Source organism: Ornithorhynchus anatinus, chromosome 3 (assembly GCF_004115215.2).
Source record: "Ornithorhynchus anatinus isolate Pmale09 chromosome 3, mOrnAna1.pri.v4, whole genome shotgun sequence".
Taxonomy (NCBI): Eukaryota; Metazoa; Chordata; class Mammalia; order Monotremata; family Ornithorhynchidae; genus Ornithorhynchus; species Ornithorhynchus anatinus.
Window position 1 is genome coordinate 113,014,686 of NC_041730.1, and position 25,674 is coordinate 113,040,359.

Here is a 25,674-nt window from a genome sequence, read left to right on the forward strand (position 1 = left end):
CTGATCTGCACACGGTAAGCACTCAATAAATATGATCGATTAATTGAATACGAATAAAAAAGGTGTGCTTGTCTTACGCTGTCGAGTCATCTCCGACCCGTAGCCACTCCATGGACTCATCTCTTCCCGAAGCCCCACATCCATCTGCAGTCATTCCAGTGTGGCTCAGTGGAACGAGCCCGGGCTTAGGAGTCAGAGGTCATGGGTTCCAATCCCGGCTCTGCCACTTGTCAGCTGTGTGACTTTGGGCAAATCACTTAACTTCTCTGGGCCTCAGTTCCCTCATCTGCATAATGGGATTAACTATGAGCCTCACGTGGGACGACGTGATGACCCTGTATCTCCTCCAGCGCTTAGAACAGTGCTCTGCACATAGTAAGCGCTTAACAAATACCAACATTATTATGTACCCATAGAGTTTTCGTGGTGAAAGTATAGAAGTAGGTTAGCATTACCTCCTTCCGCGCAGTCTCCTCCTTCGACTCTCTCCCATGCTACTGCTGCCCAGCACAGGTGACTTTTGACCTGTAATAATAATAATGTTGGTATTTGGTAAGCGCTTACTATGTGCAGAGCACTGTTCTAAGTGCTGGGGTAGATACAAGGTAATGAGGTTGACCTATGTGAGGCTCACAGTTTTAATCCCCATTTTACAGATGAGGGAACTGAGGCCCAGAGAAGTTAAGTGACTTGCCCATAGTCACACAGCTAAGTGGCAGAGCCGGAATTCGAACCCTTGACCTCCGACTCCCAAGCCCGTGGTCTTTCCACTGAGCCACACTGCTTCCCTTAGCAGATGGCCTTCCACGTGCTAGCCACTGCCCAAGCTAGGAATGGAATGGGTATGCCTCTCCTTGAGTCAAGACTGGTAGAGTACTGAAAACTCTCTAGGTGCGACCCTGAGAGGGGGGAAGAAACGGTGTGTACCTTCAGACTATTCTCTCTTCCAACCTCCTTGGTGTCAGAAATCCCACTGAAAGGTTATCAAGAGTTTGTTTTCTGAAACTTCTTAAGCACTTACCATCTGTCAAACATTGTTCTAAGCCCTGGGGTTAGTACAAGTCAATTAAGTCAGACACAGTTCCTGTCCCACATGGGGCTCACAGTCTTAGGCATGAGGGAGAACAGATATTGAATCCTCATTTTACAGTTGAGGAAATAGGCCCAGTTAAGTTATTTGCCTGAGGTCTCACCGCAGGTTCTAATTCCGCCTCTGCCAATTACTTGCTGAGTGACCTTGGGCAAGTCACTTAACTTCTCTTTCCCTCAGTTTCCTCAACTGCAAAATGGAGATTGTCCTACTCTCTCCTACTTTGCCTGGGAGCCCAATGTGGGCCAGGGACTGTGTCCAACCTGATCCACTTGAAACTACCCCATTAAGACCATGCAAATTTATGAATGAATAAAAATGTGTCTATAATATTTCTTCTTTTATAGGAAACAATTTTATTTAGGCACAAACATGAAAAAGGTTAAGGAGATTTTCCTAATATGAAATCTTACTAAAGCAAAAACATAAGTTAACTAACAACCTTTTTGAAAAAACATATTTACTATATGTATAATTCACTTCATTCCTTAATACCTTCTTCATTATACTTTTCCTTTTATACTAACCTTTGTAAGTAATTGTTGCATTTTGTTTCCAAGATCCATGTAATTCATTTACAGTGTTACACTTTCTATGTCTTTATGGATTGACAACATGATCAACTTTACAAATACAACTTTTCATTATATTTTCTTTAAAGAGCTGATTTTAAAAAGAAAATTATCTATGTCCTATTAGGACTCGGGTTTTATTATTAGTTGTTCTTGCCTGTGTGAACTTTTTAATTTTTTTCTTCAAAAAACATGGCATTGTTAGGTGGTTTGACTGCTATAAGGAAGGCATAAATACAGGCAATCTTACTTTCACAGCAGATCTGCCCTGAGATTAATATATCACACCCGAAGATCATTAGGAAATTAAAACCCCAATTCTGATCTCAAGATAACAGGAATACTGCACATTTAGAGTAATGCACACAGAAAATAACAGCTGATTTGGGAATTCCCTTTACATAAACTTTCCATGGAAGGTTTATTTCTGACACTTTATTTCTGAGTCTCAGCCATTTTACTAGACAATGGTCCTTGATTCACGAAACACCTTGAGCCTGTAACATATCATAATGCAATTTTGGTCTTGATCCCATTGCTTGAAAAACATTTCAATTCAACTAAAGCAAAACAACAATATAACCTCTGAAAAAGTAGAGGGTATCTGAGCAGTGAACACGATATACATGCCCAGCTCCAAATCCTTTAAAAATTATGACCCCTTTCTTCCAAGACACATCTACCCACTCTCCCTCCAAAGATACCTTGGTTTCACTTAAAAGTGGAACTGATAGTCCACAGAATTCTTTATGGAAAGTAATAGATGAGATGTGGTTGGAAAAATGTGAAAAGTTCCTGGTATTCACTATTTTCTTTTCTGAAAATCTGCGTTTCACATAACTTAAACTTTAATGATTCCCAGACACTAGGTACTGACCATAAGGATTTCCTGTTTAAAGAAAAAAATCCAAATGATTTGACTGCAGAGTCTATTCCTCTTAGAATATGGAAAAATGGAATTTATGTCAAAACCTATTACATATGCAAGGGAAATTTGAAATAGGGACACAGAAAGTTTTGGGAGAGGTTAGATGCCATTTTCCTCCACAACTATGAGGGTCCACGCTCTTCAACTTTTCCAGTGCACTTAACAAGCCTGTTTTTCTCCTTCGAGACATCAGTTATTGATAGTGACCTGATAAATCTTTATAGCTGGTTTGGGAATTTTAAGTTTCGGTAATCTTAGGAGCTTTAAAAAGGTTTGTTTTGCTTTTACAGAAAGATTGACAATCATCTCAGCATTTCACACTGTCTTACTGAAACATCTTTTCGAATTAAATGGCTTTTAACAAGTTCTCTAGGTGTAAAAATATGTAATGATGAAATCATTTACTTTTATTAAAAACTAGTAATAGTAGTCTAATAGGTTTGATTGAAGCCCAAAATACCTAATTTGATGACTCAAAGTTCTGTTTCACTCAGTCAATTAATTTATTGAGCCCTTACTGTGTGCAGAGCACTGTACTAAGCACTTAGGAGAGTACAATATAACAATCTAACAGAGTTACTAGATACATTCTCTATTCACAATGAGTTTACAGGCTCGCTAGAGGTTGTACAATTACATAAACATTATTTTAGGACAAATAGCCATAAATTTGTGCAGCAGACAACTCTTGAAAGTATACACTTTTTTAGATGTGAACAAGAAAAATGTTTCTATTTGTTGTTTCTGAACTGTACGAGTGCTTTTGTTAGAAGAAATATTTTTCCTTATTATTTCTTAATACTTAAATACAATTGGAATATATAAGCCAATCTTAACCTTGCTAACCTTTGTGGCTACCTTTAATGGGATCATTTCTGGTAACACATAAGCATAAGCATAAATGACCTGACACTAGCCAGATGTTTCCCTAAAAAATGTCAGCTTCTGTTGGGTCATATGTACATTGTACGAAGTGATGAGGAGTTTGCATTTACTTGGTGGATTCAGGATATGGAGGCGACCAATCTGAATATTTCGGACAAAAAAAAAACATACCTAACCTTTTTTTCCAATTACTTGGGCAGCCACTTGTCTGCTGTGTGATCTTGGGCAAGTCACTTACCTTCCCTCTACCTCAGTTTTCTCATCTGTAAAATGGAGAGTTAATATTTATTCTCCCTCCTACTTAGATTGTGAGCCCCATGTGAGACGGGGACTGTGCCTGACCTGATTGACTTGTAGCTACCCCAGAGCTTAAGAACAGTGCTTATTACATAGTAAGCACTTCACAAATACCATTATCATCATTATGGTCATCAACACTGGTCTTTAAAAGCTGCACTGTATCATTACTGGACTTCTATGAGTCCATGCTTCTGTGAAATGTGGTTCAAAGTGACAGTGGCACTTATTTTATTATGCCTTCTTTTAGAGTGAACCTATTGAAGAAATATTTAAAAACTTTTTGCCCCACTACATCTTAATATAAAAAAAACTCCTTTCCTTGTAGATAGCCTCTCTTGGGCTCACTACAGTGTTCTGAATCCAGTCAGTGCCCGATAAATACAATTGATTGATTGGGAAGCTAAAAGCTAAAAATAACTTCAAGGAATATTTACTGTTCCTCAAATCAACTGCCTCTTTTGAATCACAAGGAAAGTCAGAGTATAATCTGGTTTTTTTTGACTGTGTATTAACTTTATAAAGAGACATGTGTCATTTCCATTTCACTGACTCTTAGCTCCTGAGATTTAAATAATGCAGATAATTGTTATATTTCCTGAAAACCTAATATTTTATCTACCAAACTATTTAGCTACCAAACTATTTTTTACTTTTTGGTCCTCTGAGAGAATTTCTCTGAAAGAACTAAATCATTGCAATCCTCTTCCTAGTTTCTATTCTTTATCAAAAATTCTCAGAAATAATTTTCCTTTTAGAGCCCTGATAAGGCCCATCGCATTCATGAAATAGCCCATTATTGAAAACATCTGTTAATGTATTTAACAATCAACTGGGATTTCCCATTCTTAAAGAACTTTAAAAACATTAACTAATCAGTCTACCAAGTTCAAAAAACGGAAACCTGCGACCCCTAATTTATAAAGTCGAACCTTGCCTAATGGATAGAGCACGGACTTATGAGTCAGAAGGAACTGGGTTCTAATCCTGACTCAGACACTAGTCTTGCTGTGTGATAATGGGCAAGTCACCTAACTTCTCTGTGCCTCAGTTACCTCATTTATAAAATGGGGATTAAGACTCTGAGCTCCATGTAGGACATGCACTGTATCTACTCCAGTGCTTAGTATAATTCCTGGTACATAGTAAGTTCCTAGGGAAGCAGCATGGCTAGGGAAGCAGCGTGGCTCAGTGGAAAGAGCTCGGGCTTGGGAGTCAGAGATCATGAGTTCGAATCCTGGCTCTGCCACTTGTCAGCTCTGTGACTGTGGGCAAGTCACTTAACTTCTCTGTGCCTCAGTTAGCTCATCTGTAAAATGGGGATCAAGACTGTGAGCCTCACTTGGGACAACCTGATGATCCTGTATCTACCCTAGTGCTTAGAACAGTGCTCTGCACATAGTAAGCGCTTAACAAATACCAACATTATTATTATTAGAATGCCCTCCCTCCTCAAATCTGCGGACAATTGCCCTCCTACTCTTCAGAGCTTTACTGAAGGCACATCTTCTCCAAGAGGCCTTCCCAGACTAAACTCTACTTTTCTTTATCTCTCACTCCCTTCTGCATCGCCCTGACTTGCTTCCTTTGCTCTCCCCCCTTTTCCCTGCCTCACAGTACTTATGTATACATTTGTAATTTTATTTATTTATATAGACGTCTGTTTATTTGTGTTTATTTATATTGATGTCTTTCCCACTCTAGACTGTGAGCTCATTGTGGGCAGGGATTGTCACTCTTTATTGCTATATTATTGTTTCTCAAGCACTTAGTACAGTGCTCTGCACACAGTAAGCACTAAATATGACCGAACGGACGAATGAACAAATACCATAAAAAACAAAGTTCTGATTTTTGCAAACTAAAAATTAAGAAGCAGTTAGTTCCATAGTAGGGTTCCTGGGAACCACATAATAATAATAATGTTGGTATTTGTTAAGCGCTTACTATGTGCAGAGCACTGTTCTAAGCGCTGGGGTAGATACAGGGTCATCAGGTTGTCCCACATGGGGCTCACAGCTTTTTAATCCCCATTTTACAGATGAGGTAATTGAGGCAGAGCCACATCTCTTTTCCCTTTTAGAACCAAGATCCCATTACACGGGGAAGAAACTACGATTTTTGACTTTCATTAATTCAACCAACATTGGCTCTATTTCAATGACCCAATGAAGGTGTCTCACTGGGTTAATGGAATTGATAGAACTTGATCTTACAGAAGTTCCAATACCATCAGCTCTAAGAGAAAAAAAATAATAACGGACTCAAATACCAAATAATGATCCAGAGTACTTATTTACAGTCAATCCAAATTTATGCAAACTTTCAGAGTTTCAGTCACGTAACGAACTGATAGAGGATGGCTAGCCTTTTCTCACTCTGTCCCCCCATCCTCCCCAACCCTGCTACTGACCCCCATGCTTTCCAGAGTGCAAGTAGACTGGTGGCTGTGTAAGGTATGGAGTAAGGCTACCGGCATCCTAGGCGGCAGCTGACCATCATATGGACGTGCAGGCATTCGGGAGGCATGCCCGAAGAGTCAGCACCATAGATTAGAGAAGCAGCGTGGCTCAGTGGAAAGAGCCTGGGCTTTGGAGTCAGAGGTCATGGGTTCTCCTACCAGCTCCGCCACTTGTCAGCTGTGTGCCTGTGGGCAAGTCACTTCACTTCTCTGTGCCTCAGTTACCCCATCTGTAAAATGGGGATTAAGACTGTGAGCCGCACGTGGGACAACCTGATTCCCCTCTGTCTACCCCAGCGCTTAGAACAGTGCTCTGCACATAGTAAGCGCTTAACAAATACCAACACAGCTGACAAGTGGCAGAGCCAGGATTTGAACCCATTACCTCTGACTCCCAAGCCCAGGCTCTTTCCACTGAGCCACGCTGCTTCTCTAAGGAACTGGAGAACTGGGTGTGATCTGAGTTCCTCCCCTACCTCACAGAGAAGCTCAACAAAGAGCTGTAAAATGTTTTGAGATCCTCAGCTGAAAGAAACTCCAGTGATTTGTGTAATTTACTAAGAAACTAAGACAGGGACCCTCAGAAGTTTACATCTTTGTGGAACTAGGTGGGAATTTCTGGGCTCCACTCCTTACTCTTCTTGGCCATATCCAACAAGAATGGGTCTGCTTACATTTTGCAGTGAGTGAGAGAATAAAATCTTTATAAAAGAGTGGGTATGTTAATGACCTTGGTAGAGGAGATAATATAAATCATAAGAACAAAGATCAAACAATTAAAACGTGACATCCCCAGACTATGGTCTTGGGTTTTGTTGACTTAAATACATTATAACCTATAAGTAACCAAGAAAAACACAGACAATAAAATGGGCTTTAATATTTTTATTCAAAAATTGACACAGACTACCCTCATGTATTCTGGATTTTTGATCTTCCATTATTTTTTCTTCTCTTAATCGCTGAGAAAATGGTAACTTGGAGAACTGGAGAATACATTTTTATAGCGCGACAACTGCCATTTCTTTTTAAATTTTCATTGCTCAATATGATTTCGGAATATACAGGCATACATCCATACTTGTGTTATAAAAATTAACTTCTAAACTTGCACCCCCCTTCTGTTCGCCCCTTAACCGATATCGCTTTTTGACTTTATATAATGTTACACCATTATAACACAATAAAAATCAAACTTTTAAAACTATAACTTATATATTATCCTTAAATTTAGCTGAAACAAGTTTGTAAGATAAATTTCCACATTTAACACCAATATAGCATTGTCAAAAGCTCTTGTTACTTGATAGAGCATTAAAAATCCATTAGAGTTGCTAAGATTGAACACTGGATTTCTTCCAGGCATTTCAAAATTTTACCTTATTAACTCCAACTAATGACATGTGTTACTCTAGCTGAGTGAAAGGAAACTGTACTTTTCTAAACTTGGCTGTAGACGATGGCAGTAAGACCAAATCCATTTCTGATTCCTTCACAGAACGTCACACTGATACCACCTCAGCTATTTTAAATGAACCATTCAGTTTCTTTTTGCTTCTCTAAAGAAGTTGAACATCTAAATGGAAGCAGCGACGAATACTGTGGCACAAACGACGTATTTGAAAACGTCCTTCTAAATTACATCAAATGTCAATGAAATGGGTTTTTTTCCCCTACCAGTAGGAGAACCCGCAATTTTAAGGACTAGGAGAAATTCCAGTTTGATAGCAAACAAATTTTAGCTTTGCTTGGCATTTCATTTCACTGTAGAGACTTTACTCAGTGAAGATAAATGCTCCTAACGTACATTTATGTGTAATCGATCTAAATATTTTCTGTGAATGCACGTAGAAGGGAGGTTCAGTGAGAACTCCAACTAGGACAACTTTTCTAAGGGATCAGTGATGTTGTGCTTCAGTTAGGAAGGTTCCTAGATTTCTTTCACAATTCTGAGAGCAATTCAGGGTCTAACTGCAAGGAAATGTCCGGATGAAAAATTTCACTTGCCGAGCTGATGTACTTATAAGGTAGAGATGTGATAGTTGCTCTTGGATACGACCGTGACTAAGGTCAGCCTTCCGACAACTCCATACTACTGCCTCGGCATCATCGTTGTGAGCTGCTCCCCTGAAGATCAGGGGAGCCCTTATCTCTGGTACAGCGGAGGAAATGCAAGCTTTGTTTGGGCTTTGGGGTAAATACTTGCAGGATTTAGGTGTTACAGTGGACGGTGCAGGTTGTCCCATAATGCTTTTGGAAACCTTCAATAATTTTACTTAGTGTTCTATTGGGTCGCTCTTTTGCGTATGGACAACCAAATTTTCAGTAGTAAAAAGTGCCCAAATAAGTATAATGATTTAACCCAGACACCCAAAGGAGAAAATGTGGCTAAATGAGGAAAACAATAGTTGAAGTAGTCATCGAGATGATCTGTGGTGAAATGTCACCACCCTGCAAAACATTCATTTTCCACTGTCTCTTTTTTGAGTCCCACAGAAATGAGATGTATACACCTACACCCAATACACAAAATACTGTCACGAAAAAGACCTAACCACACATCAAATGACATCTAATGTTTGCTTTTATATCCCGACCGACGCTGATTAATGCTATTACTGTGAAAGACTAGGACTTTAATGAAGATTTGATTCACAGTTACCTCATATACATTTACCTGGCTGGAAGTACATATAACACTGGCATTTCAAGCTTCACAACGATTTAGGACCAAATTTTCAGCGGGGCCGCCAAACGACCCTCCCTTCGTGCTTATTCAAGTACTGGGTCCAGGAATCCCCTTGGGGAAAAAGCAAAACACAACCCCCACATGAAGGTGTTTACACCTTTAGGTCCAACTGATGTACACAAAACCAGCCTTCTGACACACTCAAATAGGGAGGGAAGAGTTAAACTGATTGGCCCTTATTTGCTATCATGAATAGTACTTTAATTAGCATCTATTTCTATTTTGTACAAAGGTCCTTGTTTTACACAGAAATGCAGCTTTACAATAGTCTGGCTAAACCAACAGTTCGTCAAGATGGCAAAGATTATGTTTCTTCTAGCCCTTCTAAACTATGCACTTAATAGTGGTTTTCACAATAAAAGCTATTTTTACCTTGATTATTAAGCAATATAGTCTAATTCACTTTGGAAATTTGGAGTTCGTTTAAGAGCTGAGACTGTTTCTTACTACTTGTTAATTCTCTTATGTGCCACTTGACTGGAAATCTCTTCACATCTTGAAAGAAAGTATTGGCTTAATCATAAAATGACGCAGTAGATGAGATATTTAACGATAATTATTTATCCATGAACTAGGTATTTCTAGAAATGGAGGAATTCAAATCTTTCTTACCCAAACATAATGTCCAAGCAAATTTTCTTAAGGCGCCCTTACAACTAGCAATCCTGACTCAACGATTCTTGGTTGAAATGGTATTTCTACTATTTTGGGGTTATATACTTTTTCTATTAGGAATGCTGACAAAAACATCTATAAATAATTTTTGTAATCAGATTTAGTTATTTAAAAGAGTTGCCAGTGCATCTTCAAAATGCTTTAAACTAAGTGCCAGATTCCAACTGAATTCAGATTTTCTCTCTATCAGCTTATCTTAACAGTGCGTGAACATATATAGGAAGAAGACATGCATATATATGCACACTGTGGATTGTTAGCTAAACGAAAAAGCCAAAGGATTACTGCTTTTTTGAAATGTTTTATAAAATACAGAATTTTTATGAAACTATTTTAAATAATCACAGTGCTGAAATCTGAAAACCGGGCAGTGTTTTGGCAACCCAACTCTTCTTCAGAAATTACAGATGTGCACACGCTAGAAACACATTGTGCCAACATAAAAGACCCTCCAAAAGACACACAAGTAGTAAACTGCAAGGCAATGAGCAATGTTTTGAAGGAATATGCCTCATTAAGAACCGTAAAGTGTAAGTCACTCATGAGCCAAGTTCGTACAAATACTTAAAATGAAAATCTCTTGCTAAAGCAGCATTAAATACAAACACAAGAAAGGAAGTGTCAACCGATTTACTTTTTCATATAAGCTCTATAAGAGCCACAACGATCTCTTTACTCTATCAAAGTCACAGCATATCCTGTTCAAAGTTGTAGCCTATTTTGTTCATTGCTAATGCAACGTCTAACATAACTAGCTGAACAATCTACATAAGCAAGTTAGCAGATTTACTGGATAAACTAAAATGAGCACCGCCAACTCATGAATTGCCAAAGTAAATACTTTTCTTCGTGCTACACTGATGTGATGTGATGAATTGGTAATATACTAAAAGTCAAGGAGATTTGGAATTAAGAAGCGGTTTGTCACCATCAAGAATTACTGAGAGCAAAATCTCTGGAAGAGAATCAGTTGAAAATATCTTGCACTTTCAAAACAGCTCTCTTAGAAGTGATGATGGTAATGATTTTATAATGTAATATTAGTGAAATGGATGTAATGGGAAATAAGTTGTGTTTCGTGAATGCTCTTCGCCTACATCAATCTATAGATAGCATATCTGTTTATCAAACGTCTCTCCATTGTGCTAAAGGTAAGAATCATTTTAAATCTGGTAAAACAAATGTTCCTCTTACTAAGGAAAGATAATATACTTCTACAAATTTTAAAGATCTCAAATGTTGAGACAAGTTCTGTATTAAGGTTTCCTGTTTCCCCTCAGACCTAAGACAGGGTTTCGCTTTATTGTCAAGACACTGCTAACCCTTCTTCTGACTGAGTAACGAGCTCAGTTAATCGGGACCAAATGTTTTTCTGAATTTTTTTTTCTTCTTTGTGCTTCATGCTTATATCATGCTGCCTTGGTAAGAGGCAACCATAAAAATGGAACTTTCAGGTACAATAGTGTCATATTCAAGAATGTCCATAATAATGAACAATTGTCCTAAAAGGTTGCAAGCATGAAGTGCACGGTCAATCATAAACGTGGACCAAATCGGGTTATCTGCTCAGTGGGGTGAGTAAAAAATTGGCTCTGTCAAGTCTTGAAACTAGAATTCTCATCTAGTCTGACATGCTCTCTGAGAGGGGAAATCACAAATGATCATAAGTAAAGCCACTTTGGAAAGCAGTTAAAACAAACTACCAAAAACGAGTTTGCCATTCTAGAAATTAACGTTGGCTTAACCAGGTTTGAATTGCACAAAGAACGAGCCAGTGGACTTCCCATTCTTTGCAGTTCCTTCGCCTTGTGAGTCCATTACCTTTCACAAAGAAATTTTAACTATCAAACTTGTCCATAAATTTTGCCGCTGAGGGTGAAACCATCCAGTTAGCATATACACTATCATTTGCATATCTTGAAAACACAGAGTTAGTGCCATCGAATCTTGTGAGTGGTACAGGACTCTCCTCAGGCCAGTTCGGGTATGACATGCCTAAAAATGAAAACAGATAATTTTTTCTGCACTGAAGAACCAAAACTTCATGTGCAGACAGTAAGGCCCTTGGCAAAACTCCCTTTAATGGTAAATGAAAAAGCATAAAAGCCAAATAAATGGATTTTTTTTTGCCTCAAGGTTGTGGAACACAGTCATGCTGAAGGGCAAAGACCCTTAAAAAAGCACAGAGTGCTGTTCTGGTAAAGTAATTTCACAGAAGTTACCAATTTTGTTCATTAGAGCTCCCAACTATCATCAAAACCTTACTATTCCTATGATGATCAAGTAATGGCACATTGCTGCCTTGAAATGCTACTGCAAGAAGTGGTTTTTGCTGGACAAAAAGGAACCTATAAATCTAATATCTTCATCATCATGGAATATCTAGATACTTTTGCTTAATCCATGACAAAGCAAGAACTCAAATGGTTCCTTCCAGAGGTTAAAGCAGGCCTGCAGGGTACCATCTCGAGACTTAATGATAGACTAGTCCCAAAGCCATTTGTGAATATTAGATTTAACATGCAGAAAAATGGATAGTTCTCGACTTCAAAATATTTTCGTACTAGAGAATCACACAAAAAAAATAATAAATAAATAATCTAAAAAGCCCCAGGATCTGTGCAATTAATCAAGAAACAAAAAGTAGGAGTTTTGGCAAGAACCATATTTACTGTCTATCTCACCACCACAATACAATAGAACATGTTCTGTTTTAAAACACTGCTACAGATTTTAGTGCTGGCTGATTGATGACAATTGTAATGATAAGACGATACACAAAGGATGTGAAAACAGCAGAACAGTTTTGTTTTCCAGAGGGGCCCTCACCGGTTCTGTTTTCAGAAAGCTGTAGAGCAGCAATCACCTTCTCCTAATTTCTGTATGGTGCAAATTGAGCCCAAATTCCATCTCATGCCAGTATCAGCACAGACCTTCGCCCACAAACCTCTCACTTGTGTACAAGAGCTGAGGTTGAGGAATTCATCTGGATGGCCCAAAGATTTAAACTGGGCTATAATATCAAATTCAGCCATCTGTATTTTTAAAAAAAATAAATCAAATGCTTCAAAAAATCCAGTAGATTTACTCAAGCAGTTAAATCAGAGGTGCATTAACCCAAAATACTTAAATTACTCCCAACCCTTCACAAGAGTATCCTTTGACTCGTTCATTTGTTAACCATTTTCTATAGCCCCTGAGAGTACTTCCCTGATCTATTTTTTCCTGTTATCTACTTTGTAATTTAACTTATTTTCACATCCTTTTTCAAACACAGTTGCAAAATGCCTAAAGTATGAACCTAATGCAAAGTTTGACATTCACAAATTAAAAAAAAGGCTTCCTAGCCAACTTTGATTGGTTTCACTCAGACCAGAAACACTCTTTAAAGGGTTACAGAGTGTGAGGACAGTGCAGAAGGAAAAATCATGGTTTGGGTTGCTAGAATCTAGTAAATGCATGTGAAATTCTACCATAGAGTTTGTTTTCAATCCATGTGGAAGGAAGGGTTCGAGGGAGGGGAGCATTATTACAGTCCACGAGGGGTGTCTCCTCTTCGGAGAGGCCGTCATCATAGAGTAAGGAGTCGGATGGGGTGGAAGCAGCAAGATCCAAGTAGTCCTATTGAACAGACCGATGAGAAGGGTCAGGATACAGGCACCCCGAAACCTTCTAGACTCACCCCTCCCTCACCCCCACGGCACTTAAATGCACATCCGGAATATATTTATTTAATCTTACTGTCTGTCTTCCCCTCTAAACTCTCAGCTCTTTGTGGGCAGGGAATGTGTATAACAATGTTTATCGCTATACTGTACTCTTCCAAGTGCTTAGTACAGTGCTTCGTATGCAGTAAGCGCTCAATAAATATGACGATGAATGAATGACCTTGTCTACCAACTCTGTTCTACTGTAGCCTCCCAAGTGCTCAGTACAAGGCTCCGCACACAAGTGCTCAATGAATAATAATAATTATGGCATTTGTGAAGCACTTTCTATGTGCTAAGAGCTGAAGTAGATACAGGGTAATCAGACTGGACACAGGCCCTGTCCCATATGAGGGCTCACAGTCTTCATCCCCATTTTACAGATGAGATAACTGAGGCACAGAGAAGTTAAGTGACTGGCCTAAAGCCACACAGCCGATACGAGGCAGAGTTGGGATTAGAACAAACGACTTTCTGACTTCCAAGCCCATGCTCTACCCACTATGCTATGATGCTTCTCTATGACTGATTGATTAACTGATTGAAACAAGAGACTTGTTTAGGTTGAAAACGCAACATTTTCTTGATCTCCTTTCTGTCGATATGGACTATTTAGTAACCTCTGTGTTTGGAGAAACATCAAGTTCCTTAAAAATGTGGTGCATCTGTGTCACTCCTATTTTAGCATTTGCTTGCCTAGTGATGTCACAAGCCCGCCAAAGATTTTCTGGATGTATTAGGCCTTTCTTAAGCCATAATTAGCATGCCACAATGCTGTTCTTAGCCTTTAATGAGTGGGGGTTGCATTTTTTAAATCAGGGATCCAAGCAAGGAGTAATTTCAATTTGCACAAACCCACTATTTTCATAATTCGGTGACTAGATAATGTCCTCAAAATGCAGTAATTATGGCATCCGAGTTGTAATGTGGAGGGTTGCCACCAGAATTAGAGTGCTGTCAGAATTATGAAAGTCTTTTTTTTTAAATTTCAGAAAACCCAATTTTGCATTTAAATGTCTACTGTGTTCTGTCTTAGAGTTGGAAAAAAGTCACTACACAAATGCATATTTTGTACAGTAATATTTAAAGATATGTAGTCTTTGTAGGAATATAAATACCTCCTGTAATTATGCAATTGAGTTTTTTTTTTAGTCAAAGCATATCAGAAATTTCTAAAACGGTTTCTGTTATGCCACAATATCTTATTTAGGTTTGTTTTGCTTTTGGGAAGTCTTTATGTAGGTATCTCCTTAGTGGTTGCTTGAGAAATGAAGAGCTATTTGGTTAGCATGCTAAAAATCTCTCTCCTTCTCATAGAAGAGTCATGTGCTAACCAAAGCAATATAATTCCTAAATCAGGAAGTTGGAAATCCCGGAAGAAGATATTCCCTCCAAATGCACAAATGTTGCTGGATCTCTTACAGGGTGTCACTCAAATTAGTCAGTCAGTCAGTCCTATAGAGAAGCAGCATGGGTCAGTGGAAAGAGCCTGGCTTGGGAGTCAGAGGTCATGGGTTCCAATCCCGCCTCTGCCACCTGTCAGCTGTGTGACTGTGGGCAAGTCACTTCACTTCTCTGTGCCTCAGTTCCCTCATTTGTCAAATGGAGATGAAGACTGTGAGCCTCATGTGGGACAACCTGATTAGCGTGTATCTACCCCAGTGCTTAGAACAGTGCTCTGCACATAGTAAGCGCTTAACAAATACCAACATTATTATTTATTGAGTGCTTATTGTGTGCAGAGCACTGTACTAAGGTCTTAGAGAGTACAAATTACAATATAAAGACATATTCCCTGTCCCAAATCAGCTATAGTCCCTTTGTCAAATCCACCTAATCCGAGATCAGCATCTCAGAATTTGGTTTACTCTGGACTCACCCTACTTTTCACCATCATTTTCTCTAGTTCTTTGCTAATCTCTGCAAAGGTTGGTCTCTTATCTGGTTCTTGCTTCCAGCACCGCAACATCAAATTGTACCTGCAATGGAGAGAGTGAACAGATAAAAAGAGGGCTGCCTGAGAGGAGATTTCTCAAACTAGGGATCCTGTAGCCAAAGTAGCTCCAACCATCAGGAACTCCAAGTATTGTAATTATTTATAGTACCAGAAGCATAGAGCATGTATTTTGATATTTCAGGTCTTCGTTTTTCAAAGTGATTTCTTCAGTTACTGACCAAACAGGCTCAAAAACAATGGGTTTAGGTGAGTAATCCACCACCTCTCCAACCTCGGATAATATTTTCAGCTGCCACTGATATAATGGGCAGTTTTCTGCAGTATTTTGGGAACTCTTTTTAAGTTCTCAAAAAGTTGTTTGGCTCTGAAATTCAGTCATGCTGGATCCTGTTTTCCACTGGATTTCTTGGTCTGCACTCTTTCCTGGAATCTTCCTTCTTCACTAATTCAGAACAACTTGATTTTACAATAGACTTACAGTTCATTCTAAATTGCCCTTAGGAAGATGATGTACGCATGAATTTGAACTGGAACCCTAGCACATGGAAATTTTGAGTAACTAAAAGACTCTTATTTTATTAAAGGACAAAAAGAACAGAGGGTGCAGCTGCTAGGAAATCAAAATGTGGATCCATTTACAAACCACAAAGTGAGATTAAAATTCATAGAGAACACTGGTTTGCTCTCTCTTCTTGTCATTCCTTAGCATTTAATCGACAACTACTGCCGGGATGGTCATGTCAACATCAAAGAGCTTGTTATAATCATTTTAGGTAATATTTCACTTGCACCCTCAAATCCAGGAATTCAACCAAACTGCTGAATAAAGTGATTACTTACATTTCCTCACTGCAGTTTTCAGGCCTTTCCATTCTGTAACCAGTTTTCAGGAGGTTAAAGAGTCGTTCTGGAGCAATCCCAGGATAAGGGTTTCCGCCGAGGGTCACGATCTCCCAGAGTAGAACACCAAATGACCACCTGAAGGCCAAATGGAGCACATGCACTGATTTCAATTCCTAACTTTTAATATGCTAACCTCATCTTTTCTCTTACCTGCCCAGTATATTTGTACTTTCCCTTCCATGCCTCTGAAGACATTTTTGATGGACCAACTTTTCTGAGGGTGACCCAGCTCTACGGTCTAAGATCTTCCACTTGGACTGTGAGTCCCATGTGTGACAGTGCAGTGTCTGGCTATCTTGCATCTATCTCAGCGCTCAGTAAAGTGCTTGACATACAGTAAGCACTTAACAAATACAATAAGCAGGATAATAAAATACTTCAAATCACTGCACACTATTTCCTGGCTAAACAGCATAATGTATTAATGAGTTAGACAAAGGGTGATTCCATGACAGTGTTCTGTCTCGTAACACTGATAGGAGCATGAGCTTGGGGAAGGATACAGTGGTACTTATTGAGAACTTACGGTCACATTCCCCACACACTATGAGCTTACAGTCTAGAGAAGGAGACAGACATTAATATAAATAAACAAACTGCCTAAGTGCTGTGGGGCTGTAGGTGGGGTGAATACCGAGTTCCCAAGGGGTACTTAAATATCCACTCTAATGCTTAAGGACATCTCCAATTTTTCCCTCTATAGTCCTAATTTTTCCTCTAGTAATCCATTAGGGATCTCTCATCCATTAATTTATCAAACCCTTCTTGAAACTTCATATTTTTGGCTTGAACAACATCCTGTAGTAATGAATTCCATATGCTTACTACCTGCTGCGCAAAATATTTCCTTCTATTTTCAAGTTTCAGTGGTGCCTGATCACTGTGCTGTGAGATATGGTGAACAATAATTGTGGGGTCTGGTGAACAATAATTCCATATCTGTCCAATCTGTGCTCTTCGTGACTGTGTAGATTACAGTCTTTCCTCATGTAAAAGCCTCTCCCTCCCCCTTGTCACATGGTCGCTCTCTTCTGTATCATCTCCCAACTGTATTTTGAACTTCCTGATGTGTGGCAACCAGAACTGTTCTCAGAATTTTAGTTCCACTTCCAACCCCTTTCTGATGATACCCGATATTTGGTTGGTCTTCTAGCTGTCACCTAAGGCCTCATATTGGCTTTACAATGTCACGATTAGTTGAAGGGTGTTCGGAGACTTTCTGTACTCAAAAAAGTTGGTTTTCCTACACATGAGCCATCCTTTACAACATTACATGCTTCTTCTAGCTACAGATTCTAGCACAGAGGGTGAGCAGTTTCCTAGGACCATCATCTCTTAGTGCTCCAAGACAATTTCCATTCCTGATCCCAGCACAGAGATGCTGGACGGTGCTTTAAGATGTTACGGAGGGACACGGGGAGGGCAGAGAAGGAGATGTGGAGATAATGGAGCAATACCAACTAAAGTAATGATGGCAAGTCAGCAACTGGCTCAGTGGAAAGAGCCCGGGCTTGGGAGTCAGAGTTCATGGGTTCGAATCCCGGCTCTGCCACTTGTCAGCTGCGTGACTGTGGGCAAGTCACAACTTCTCTGTGCCTCAGTTCCCTCATCTGTAAAATGGGGATTAACTATGAGCCTCACGTGGGACAACCTGATTACTCTGTATCTACCCCAGCGCTTAGAACAGTGCTCTGCACATAGTAAGCGCTTAACAAATACCTACATTATTAATTGGCTAACTTCGGGGATGATGGCACCATTAGGCAATTAGTGGAAATGGAATGTGCCAACTCTTCTATATCGTACTCTCCCAAGAGCTTAGTACATATGTGCCCTGCACTCAACAAACGCTCAATTACTATAATTGATTGATTATTTTTCATCCAGATTTGCATGTAATGGATAACCCGTGGCAGGATTCATATGCTGAGCCTTTAATGAGTTCTCTTTTTAATAATAATAATGATGATAATGATGATGACGGTATTTGTTAAGTGGTTACTGAGTGCCAAGCACTATTCTAAGTGCTGGGGTAGATACAGAGTGGTCAGGTTGTCCCACGTGGGGGTCGGAATCTTAATCCCCATTTTACAGATGAGGTAACTGAGGCACAGAGAAGTTAAGTGACGTGCCCAAAGTCACACAGGTGATAAGTGGCGGAGCTGGGATTAGAACCCACGACCTCCGACTCCCAAGCTGGTGCTCTTTCTACTAAGTCACTCCTCCCCTGACCTCACCGATATTTGGAGGATTTCTGTTACGTACAGAAAAAATAGTAATGAGGTAATGAACTATTATCATTATTATATTATTATACTGTAATAATAATTAGGGTATTCGTTAAGCACTTACTATTTGACAAGTACGGTACTAAGCTTTGGCACAGATACAAGACAATCAAACCGAATACAGTCTCTCACACTGTAAGCAGGAGGGAGAAACAGATATCAACTCCCCATTTTACAGATGAGGAAACTGAGACTCAGAGAAGTTAAGCAACTTGCCCAACGCCACACATCGTGCAAGTGGCAGAGCCTGGAAGTTAGAACAGTTGGGTTCTAATTCTGCTCTGCTACCTGCCTGCTGTGTGACCTCGGGCAAGTTGCTCAACTTCTCTGGGCCTCAGTTTCCTCATCTGTAAAATGAGGATTCAATACTTGCTCTACATCCTCTTGAGACCAGGAGCCCCATGTGGGACAAGGACTCTGTCCAACCTGATTAACTTATAGCTACCCCAGTATTATGAACAGTGCTTGGCACATAGTAAACAATCAACAAGTACAATAAAAAATATGTTTTCCTCTAAAGTTTCCACTTCATATTTTTCCTTCTGCTTGTTACTCTAATGCAGATCCTTACCCTGGTAATCAGAATCCCCAGACTTGTACTATCCCACTCCCCCCACCGTCTTCCCCAGGGTGGAAGAGACTGTTTGTTCTTTTTGGTTTGTTTTCCTGCCTTCAGGCTGTATTTGCTCTTGAATATGTGCAGTAGCTTCAGATGTTTACAGATCCCAGAGAATCTTTGGAATTATAGGACATATAAATGAGGTAAATTGTGAAAAGGGTCTGTGAATGATGAAAGCTATTTGACAATATTTTTCTCTGAGTTGTTAATGAAGGAGGGAGGTAAGGGGGGCAGGGAGAGAGAGAGAGACAGAGAGGGAGAAACAGGAAAAGACAAATAAGAGGCTGTGGGTTGGCACTGCCTTGTGTGTCTGGCCTTCACTATAAAATGCAAAAAGATGTGTTGAAGTTGGGTGGAAAAATCACAGACCTCCAAAACTCAAATATTGCTAAAACAAATGACAGCCAAATACCAACATATCAAAAATGTAATTCTCAGGGGGAAAAAAATAAGGTGTTGCTGAGAACTATTTCAGCATTCTGGAGCAGATTCAAGGGCATTAAATTGGCTTAACAAAAATGGTTTCGTCACAGTCCATATTTCTAAAAAATGTCACCATCCATATGTTTGCCAATTAAAGTGAGCATTTTTGGATGACCTTCAACTTGTGAATGTATTCATATAATTCAGTCAGGCTTTTCTTTAGATTTTGCGTGTCACCGGAGAGTTTATTTTTTTATTTTCCCACTCTGGTTGCCCAAAAGGTGCTGCATTCCCGGACCTGAAACCCAAAGATGCAGTGCTACATCGTGACTCACACTCGCACCTATCACCCAGACCTGGGAAGCCATCCTGGGCAGGGTTCCCCAGGCCTGGTAATGCTCTTAAACATTTCTGAAGCAGTCAAAGTGGTCATGGATATTTTCAAAGTGAGGATCGTTCTCTATGGAATCACACCTAAGCAGGGCACTTATGGCATGATGCTAATTATACACTCGTCCCCAGATGTTTTTTTTTAGCATCATGATTCTTAACTGATGGAGTCACTGTAAATGCCCCTGAATGTGTGACTTGTTCCTTTGGTGCTCTCTAAAATACTGAGCACAGTGCTTAGCACTCAGTAGGCGGTCAGTCTAGCCAGTCTCACAGAACTAATTTACATATCTTTATATTACATATTGTAAATTATTTATTCACATTAATCTGTCTCCCCCTCTAAACTGTAAGCTCACTAAAGGCAGGGAACATATCTGCCAATTCTGTTCTACTGTACTCTCCCAAGTGTTTAGTACAGTGCTCTGCACATAAGAAGCATTCAATAAGTACCACTGATTGTTCAATAAATACCACCGATGGACTGTAGTCAGCTGCAACTGGTGGGGGAAGTGGAAGACTGTTACTGGTTCCAAAAATGTCCCATGCGTCTCTCACGGTCCCTCCCCTTGGATATAGGCTTCCATCTCTGGCATCTTTTTTTCTTCCCTTCTCTCACTGCCCAGACAATATGGTATCTGGCCTTCTCATCTCCCACGTCTACCCAGCAGGTGAAAGGGAAGTCATGACTGTACCTCCGACAGGATGGAAAATGTGTCAACTGTCAAACTTTCCATCAACTAGGTTAAGTTGAGCAGATTGGACACCGACACTCTTTCATTCACGACTCATCTCAGGCTTGAAATTTGTGATTGTTTTGATTAAAACACACTGTGTGGTTAGTGCATATGTATGAAATGAACATATTATTTCCAATGAGAGGAAAATAAAAACACACACTTACACATCACTTTGGGTAGTGTAGATATGATCAAAAAGAGACTCAATCGCCATCCACTTGACAGGAATTCGACCCTAAAGGGAACAACCATATTAAAACATTCAAGGCAAAGATATATCAACAAGAGAAAAAAAACCTGGTAAACCTGGTTTGGATTTAACCACGAGACACATGGAGCAGAACATCTAGAAGTCAGGGAAATGATTTCTGAAAGCCCAGTTAGGCTTTCTCCTCCCAGAGGCATTTCAGAAGTGGATCCCTGCTAAAATTGTATTTGTGATAGCCAAGGGCATTCATAGCCTTCTCATAAACGAGGTTGGTTGCTAGGCAGTAGAAAAGCCAAATAATAACCAGCAGAATGTCCGGAAGAGTGAAAACAGAGAGGGAATGAGTGAGAAAAAAGAGCTATGGTTACCAATGAAAGTGGATCTACCCATGTAGTAATACCAAGAGGGTGTTAGAAATCCTGGCAGCATTGTAGTATTTACCCTAAATTCTCACACTTTGGTGTGTTTTGGGGAATGTAGCCTCCCGGTTCTGGCCCTGCTGTAACCTAGCTGTGAAGTAAAAGTATGGATTACAGAGAAGAAGGCCAGGTCTCTCTTCTCTCCCATCTCTGGCAGGTGTTCTGGTCCTTCTCCCTGGACTGGGAAGGGGAGCCCACATGCCTTCTCCTTCCTTGGGGGTTAATGCACTCAAGATAGCCTACTCAAGCTCGGCAAATACCCAGCTCTCATTTCTAACTGTAGGGAGGGTTTGGTAGGGGGAAACTAGGAAAAAGCGGGCAGGGGGTGGGGCTCCTTTGTCAGAGGACCACATCTCATCCCATTGCCACCCCATCCCCTTAAATCACACCCAATGGCCCGGGATTATGAATATTTGCTCAGACTTCTCTGAGGAATGAATCCAACCCTGGAACTCCAGTTTGTAAAACAGAAGTACCTCACAGAAGTGTGAGCAGATTATATTAGCAGTAAATAGAACAACTACAATAGGTTACTTAAACAGTGTACCCTCCAAAGTCTCCTATTTGAAAATGTCTTTTTTTAAAACTCAGTGCAATGAACTTCAGTTTCCACTTGGGATGCCTTCAGAATAACCTGGTTTTCCAGTTTCCCCAGTGAAACCAGCTTGTCCCATGGAAGCAGTTTTCCCTTGGATTGAAATGCAATTTTTTTCTACTGACATTTTGCAATAACTATAGCTTCCCTTTAAATTGAACTGATGGATGGACTTGTTCTGTCAATGGGAAGAATTTCTTCATTTTGCTGTGTAGTCAGTTGGTAACCACAATTTCATATTCCCCCTTTAGCTTTTTTGAAATAGCTAGTCATAAGCAGGGCCCGAAGGAAGTGAAATATTGACCTTGGTATTTGTGGATGATAAAAGCCTGGCTCCTGGCAACATTGAAAACACATTTTATATTATTCCATTATCTTTGCTCTGTTACCATCTTTTATCAACACAATGAAATACTAGAACTTTGATGTTTGGCCTACTTTGCCACTAGTGAGGTGCGGTTAGAGATGTACTAGGTTAATCGTCCTTTTTACTGATTACTTTCATTCCATTTTTCTCCCTCTCACGAACTTTTGAATCAGAGCTCATCTCCTTCAATAAGAGATGATGACTAAGATGGACACTGAAGGGAAGAGCCTTAAGAAAAATGAATTTGGTTACACTGGAAAGTCAGTGTTAACTGGGATTTTCCCCATGACTTCTGAGGACAGCAGAAGTATGCAACTCTGAAAATGTAGCTGCCTCTGAGAAAGGAAGGGACTCAGCAACCTGTAAAAATTCTAGAATTTGGGGGAGATCTCCGTGTATTTCTCTATTCTTTTTATGGTATGTGTTGAGTGTTTATTGCCAGACCCTGTACTAAGAGCTGAAGTAGATACACGCTAAACGGGTTGGACACAATCTCTGTCCCATATGGGCCTCACAGCCTTAATCCCCATTTTACAGATGAAGTAACTGAGGCACAGAGAAGTGAATTGACTTGCCCAAAGTCACACAGCAGAGATGGGGCAAAGCGGGAATTGCTGTAAGGATAATAATAATAATAATAATAATTCCGGTATTTGTTAAGCACTTACTATGTGCCGGGTACTGTACTAAGAACTGGAGTGAATCGGGTTGGACACAGTCCCTGTCCCATATGGAGCTAACAGTCTTAATCCCCATTTTACAGATGAGGTAACCTAGGCTCAGAAGTGAAGTAACTTGCCCAAGACCACAGAGCAGACAAGTGGCAGAGCCAGGATTAGAACCCATGACCTCCTGACTCCCAGACCTGTGCTCAAGCCACTATGCCATGCCGCTTCCCATAATTAGATTAGAACGTAGGTCTCTCCCCATCTAAGCTGTAAACTCCTTGAGGGCAGGGATCAGTGTCTTACCAACTCTTGCCCTGTACTCTCCCACGCTCTTAGTACAGTGCTCTGCACAGAGTAAGTGCTCAATAAATACACTGAATGATTGATCGGGGCTCTCAGGCCCCCGACACTGAAGCTCACCTCTACTTTAAGCAAATTTAGCAGCTTTCTGCATAGAATGAGTCACAATCTCCTGTTGATTTTATTTCAGCTTCTTGTTCAGCTAACTGCTATAATTACACAAAAACAAAAAAAAAAAAATGACCTTTTCTGAAGAAGCAAAATGAAGAGCTGAAGATGAGAGGTGAATTTTTTTATGGCACTAGGTGACCTTCAAAAGTAATAATGATAAAAATATAAACACTAGCTAAGAATTCATTTGAAGGAAATCAGAATACATTTTGAAGTATTTTCTTTACAATTGACAGAGAATGAAAGGTTATTTCAAAAGGGCAAAATGTAACTTTTTCCAGGTAACGCTGAAAAGGGCAAGGGGAACAAACAGAAAAATAGTGGTGTCTTTCTCCTCTTCCTGATGACTGGCCACGTGTAACTACAGGCCTCAACTTTCTTAAGCTAGTTTCCACAGCGGTTTATCATTATTATGCCAAATTCATCAGGAGAATCGAGCTTTGAAGAAGCAGTTTGGGCTTTCTCTCACTCCTTAGGACATTCCACATTTTTTATTTACCTTTTTTCTTTTACTTTTCTTTCTTTGACTCCCTTTTAACCCAGTGGTCCCCTTTTAAGTCTCACACCCATTTTGTGGACTCCACCTCCAAGAGCAACTCCCACCCTAGCATTGACCAGGTCGGTAACGGAGAAACACACCTTGCTCCTCTTGACATAGGAGTCCTCTTCGTACACATCCCTAGACAAGCCAAAATCTGAAATCTTCATTTTACGTCCTTCTGCCACCAGCACGTTTCTAGCAGCGAGATCACGATGAACCAGCTGAGAAGAAAACAATCAGAGTTGAACGGGAGCAGGGATTATCCCTAAGGAAGGATCAGCATAAATATCACTTGAATAACAGCTCTATCACCGACCAGGGGAGGACGGCGCATTGGCATGCTACCTTCATTTCTGCAAGATATTGCATTCCTCGAGAGATCTGCCAGGCGAATGAGATCAAGTCTCCCATTGTCAGTGCCCTCTCATCAGGGTTGTCCAAGTAGCTCGAATTCCGATTGCCATCACTGCCCACGTAGCTGGGCCCCACCTTCCGGCTTTCCCTGAGAAAGCTCCGAAGGGAGCCGTATTTGGCATACTCCACAATCAGGTAGAGAGGCCCTGGATGCAAAAGAACAGATGTTGGTGAGGAGGACAGGGTGAATGAGGGAGGGGAGAAAAATGAGCTAGGGCCCACTGGAGTAAAAAAGGCTGGAGAAAAAATAAGCTTTTAGGATGCATAACTTCCGGAGAGGAATCTATTCTAGTGCTAGTGGTTTGCATGGCCCCACTCAAACACTTTTGGACCTGCCAGTTCCGTTCCCCCTGGGGCATAGAGTGCACTGACTGAGTTGTTGGGAAGGGGTGCAGCACACTGCAGAAGGACATGTCAGCCAGCTAAAGGCAGAATGGGCAGGTCTCCTGATTTCTGAACCAGTGCTCTTTGCACTGAACCAAAAGCAGGGTTCACAATTCCAGCTGCGTGACCTTGGTCAAGTCGCTTAAATTATCTCTGCCTCAGTTTCTTCTGTATAAAATGGTGATTCAATGCCTTCTCTCCTTGTACTTAGATTGTGAGCCCTGTGTGGGACTCACGATAATGAATGACTTAGAGGAAATGACTTAGATAACGACTTTAAGGAAAGCTATTAATTGTTGTTCTAACCCAAGACCAAAAGGAAGATTCAAAAATTCTAATGCTCTCCCTAGTTGGGTTAAGTGTGGTACCGTGTTTCCTGAGGGGCAGCAACTTAATCACCTGGCTTAAGATAATTGTATTTTAACCTTTCGGTTACTTATCCCTGAAAAATGAAGACACCACCTCTACTCCAAAGAAGCAGAGAAAGAATTAATGCTAGCAAGTACTGGGATTTATGAATGATCACCATTACATAAAGGTATAATCTTTCACTGTTCTAAATAGTCCCATGATTGAGAGCGACCCTTTCATCAGCAGCATATACTGCAGGCTTCCAGACAGTTTTGCCTAAACAAACTGTAGACCGGGAAGCGAGAAGTTAAGGGACAGATTGTCAATTTTTATTTTATCATTCTGCCGTGCGTGGTCTTTATTTACTCCACAACATTTTCTATTGCAGCTACACAAAAAGAGTGTCATGAGGCATTATTACGTTCATTTTTTAGTGACTGAATGAGACACACAAAATATGCTGTCTCAACCACCAAACTTACTCTGCTGGGAAGTTTTCTGAGTCAGTGAATATGGGGTGGGCTAAGTCCACGTGAAACAAATGCTACATTGCATTATTCTGCTCAGTTCTT

The 25,674-nt window shown here is 40.2% G+C and overlaps 1 protein-coding gene across 1 annotated transcript in view; it reads right to left on the reverse strand.

Moving 5' to 3' along the window:
* Nucleotides 1-7,103: 7,103 nt before the first annotated feature.
* RET (ret proto-oncogene) overlaps nucleotides 7,104-25,674 on the reverse strand; it is a 154,305-nt gene continuing 135,734 nt past the window's right edge. The window contains exons 14-20 of the mRNA XM_029061254.2: nucleotides 24,299-24,513; nucleotides 24,052-24,174; nucleotides 20,849-20,919; nucleotides 16,162-16,299; nucleotides 15,244-15,343; nucleotides 13,131-13,278; nucleotides 7,104-11,652 (exon numbers count right to left, since the gene is read on the reverse strand). Coding sequence (XP_028917087.1) covers nucleotides 11,495-11,652; nucleotides 13,131-13,278; nucleotides 15,244-15,343; nucleotides 16,162-16,299; nucleotides 20,849-20,919; nucleotides 24,052-24,174; nucleotides 24,299-24,513 — 953 coding nt within the window. The 3' untranslated portion in view covers nucleotides 7,104-11,494. The remainder of the gene's footprint in view (nucleotides 11,653-13,130; nucleotides 13,279-15,243; nucleotides 15,344-16,161; nucleotides 16,300-20,848; nucleotides 20,920-24,051; nucleotides 24,175-24,298; nucleotides 24,514-25,674) is intronic.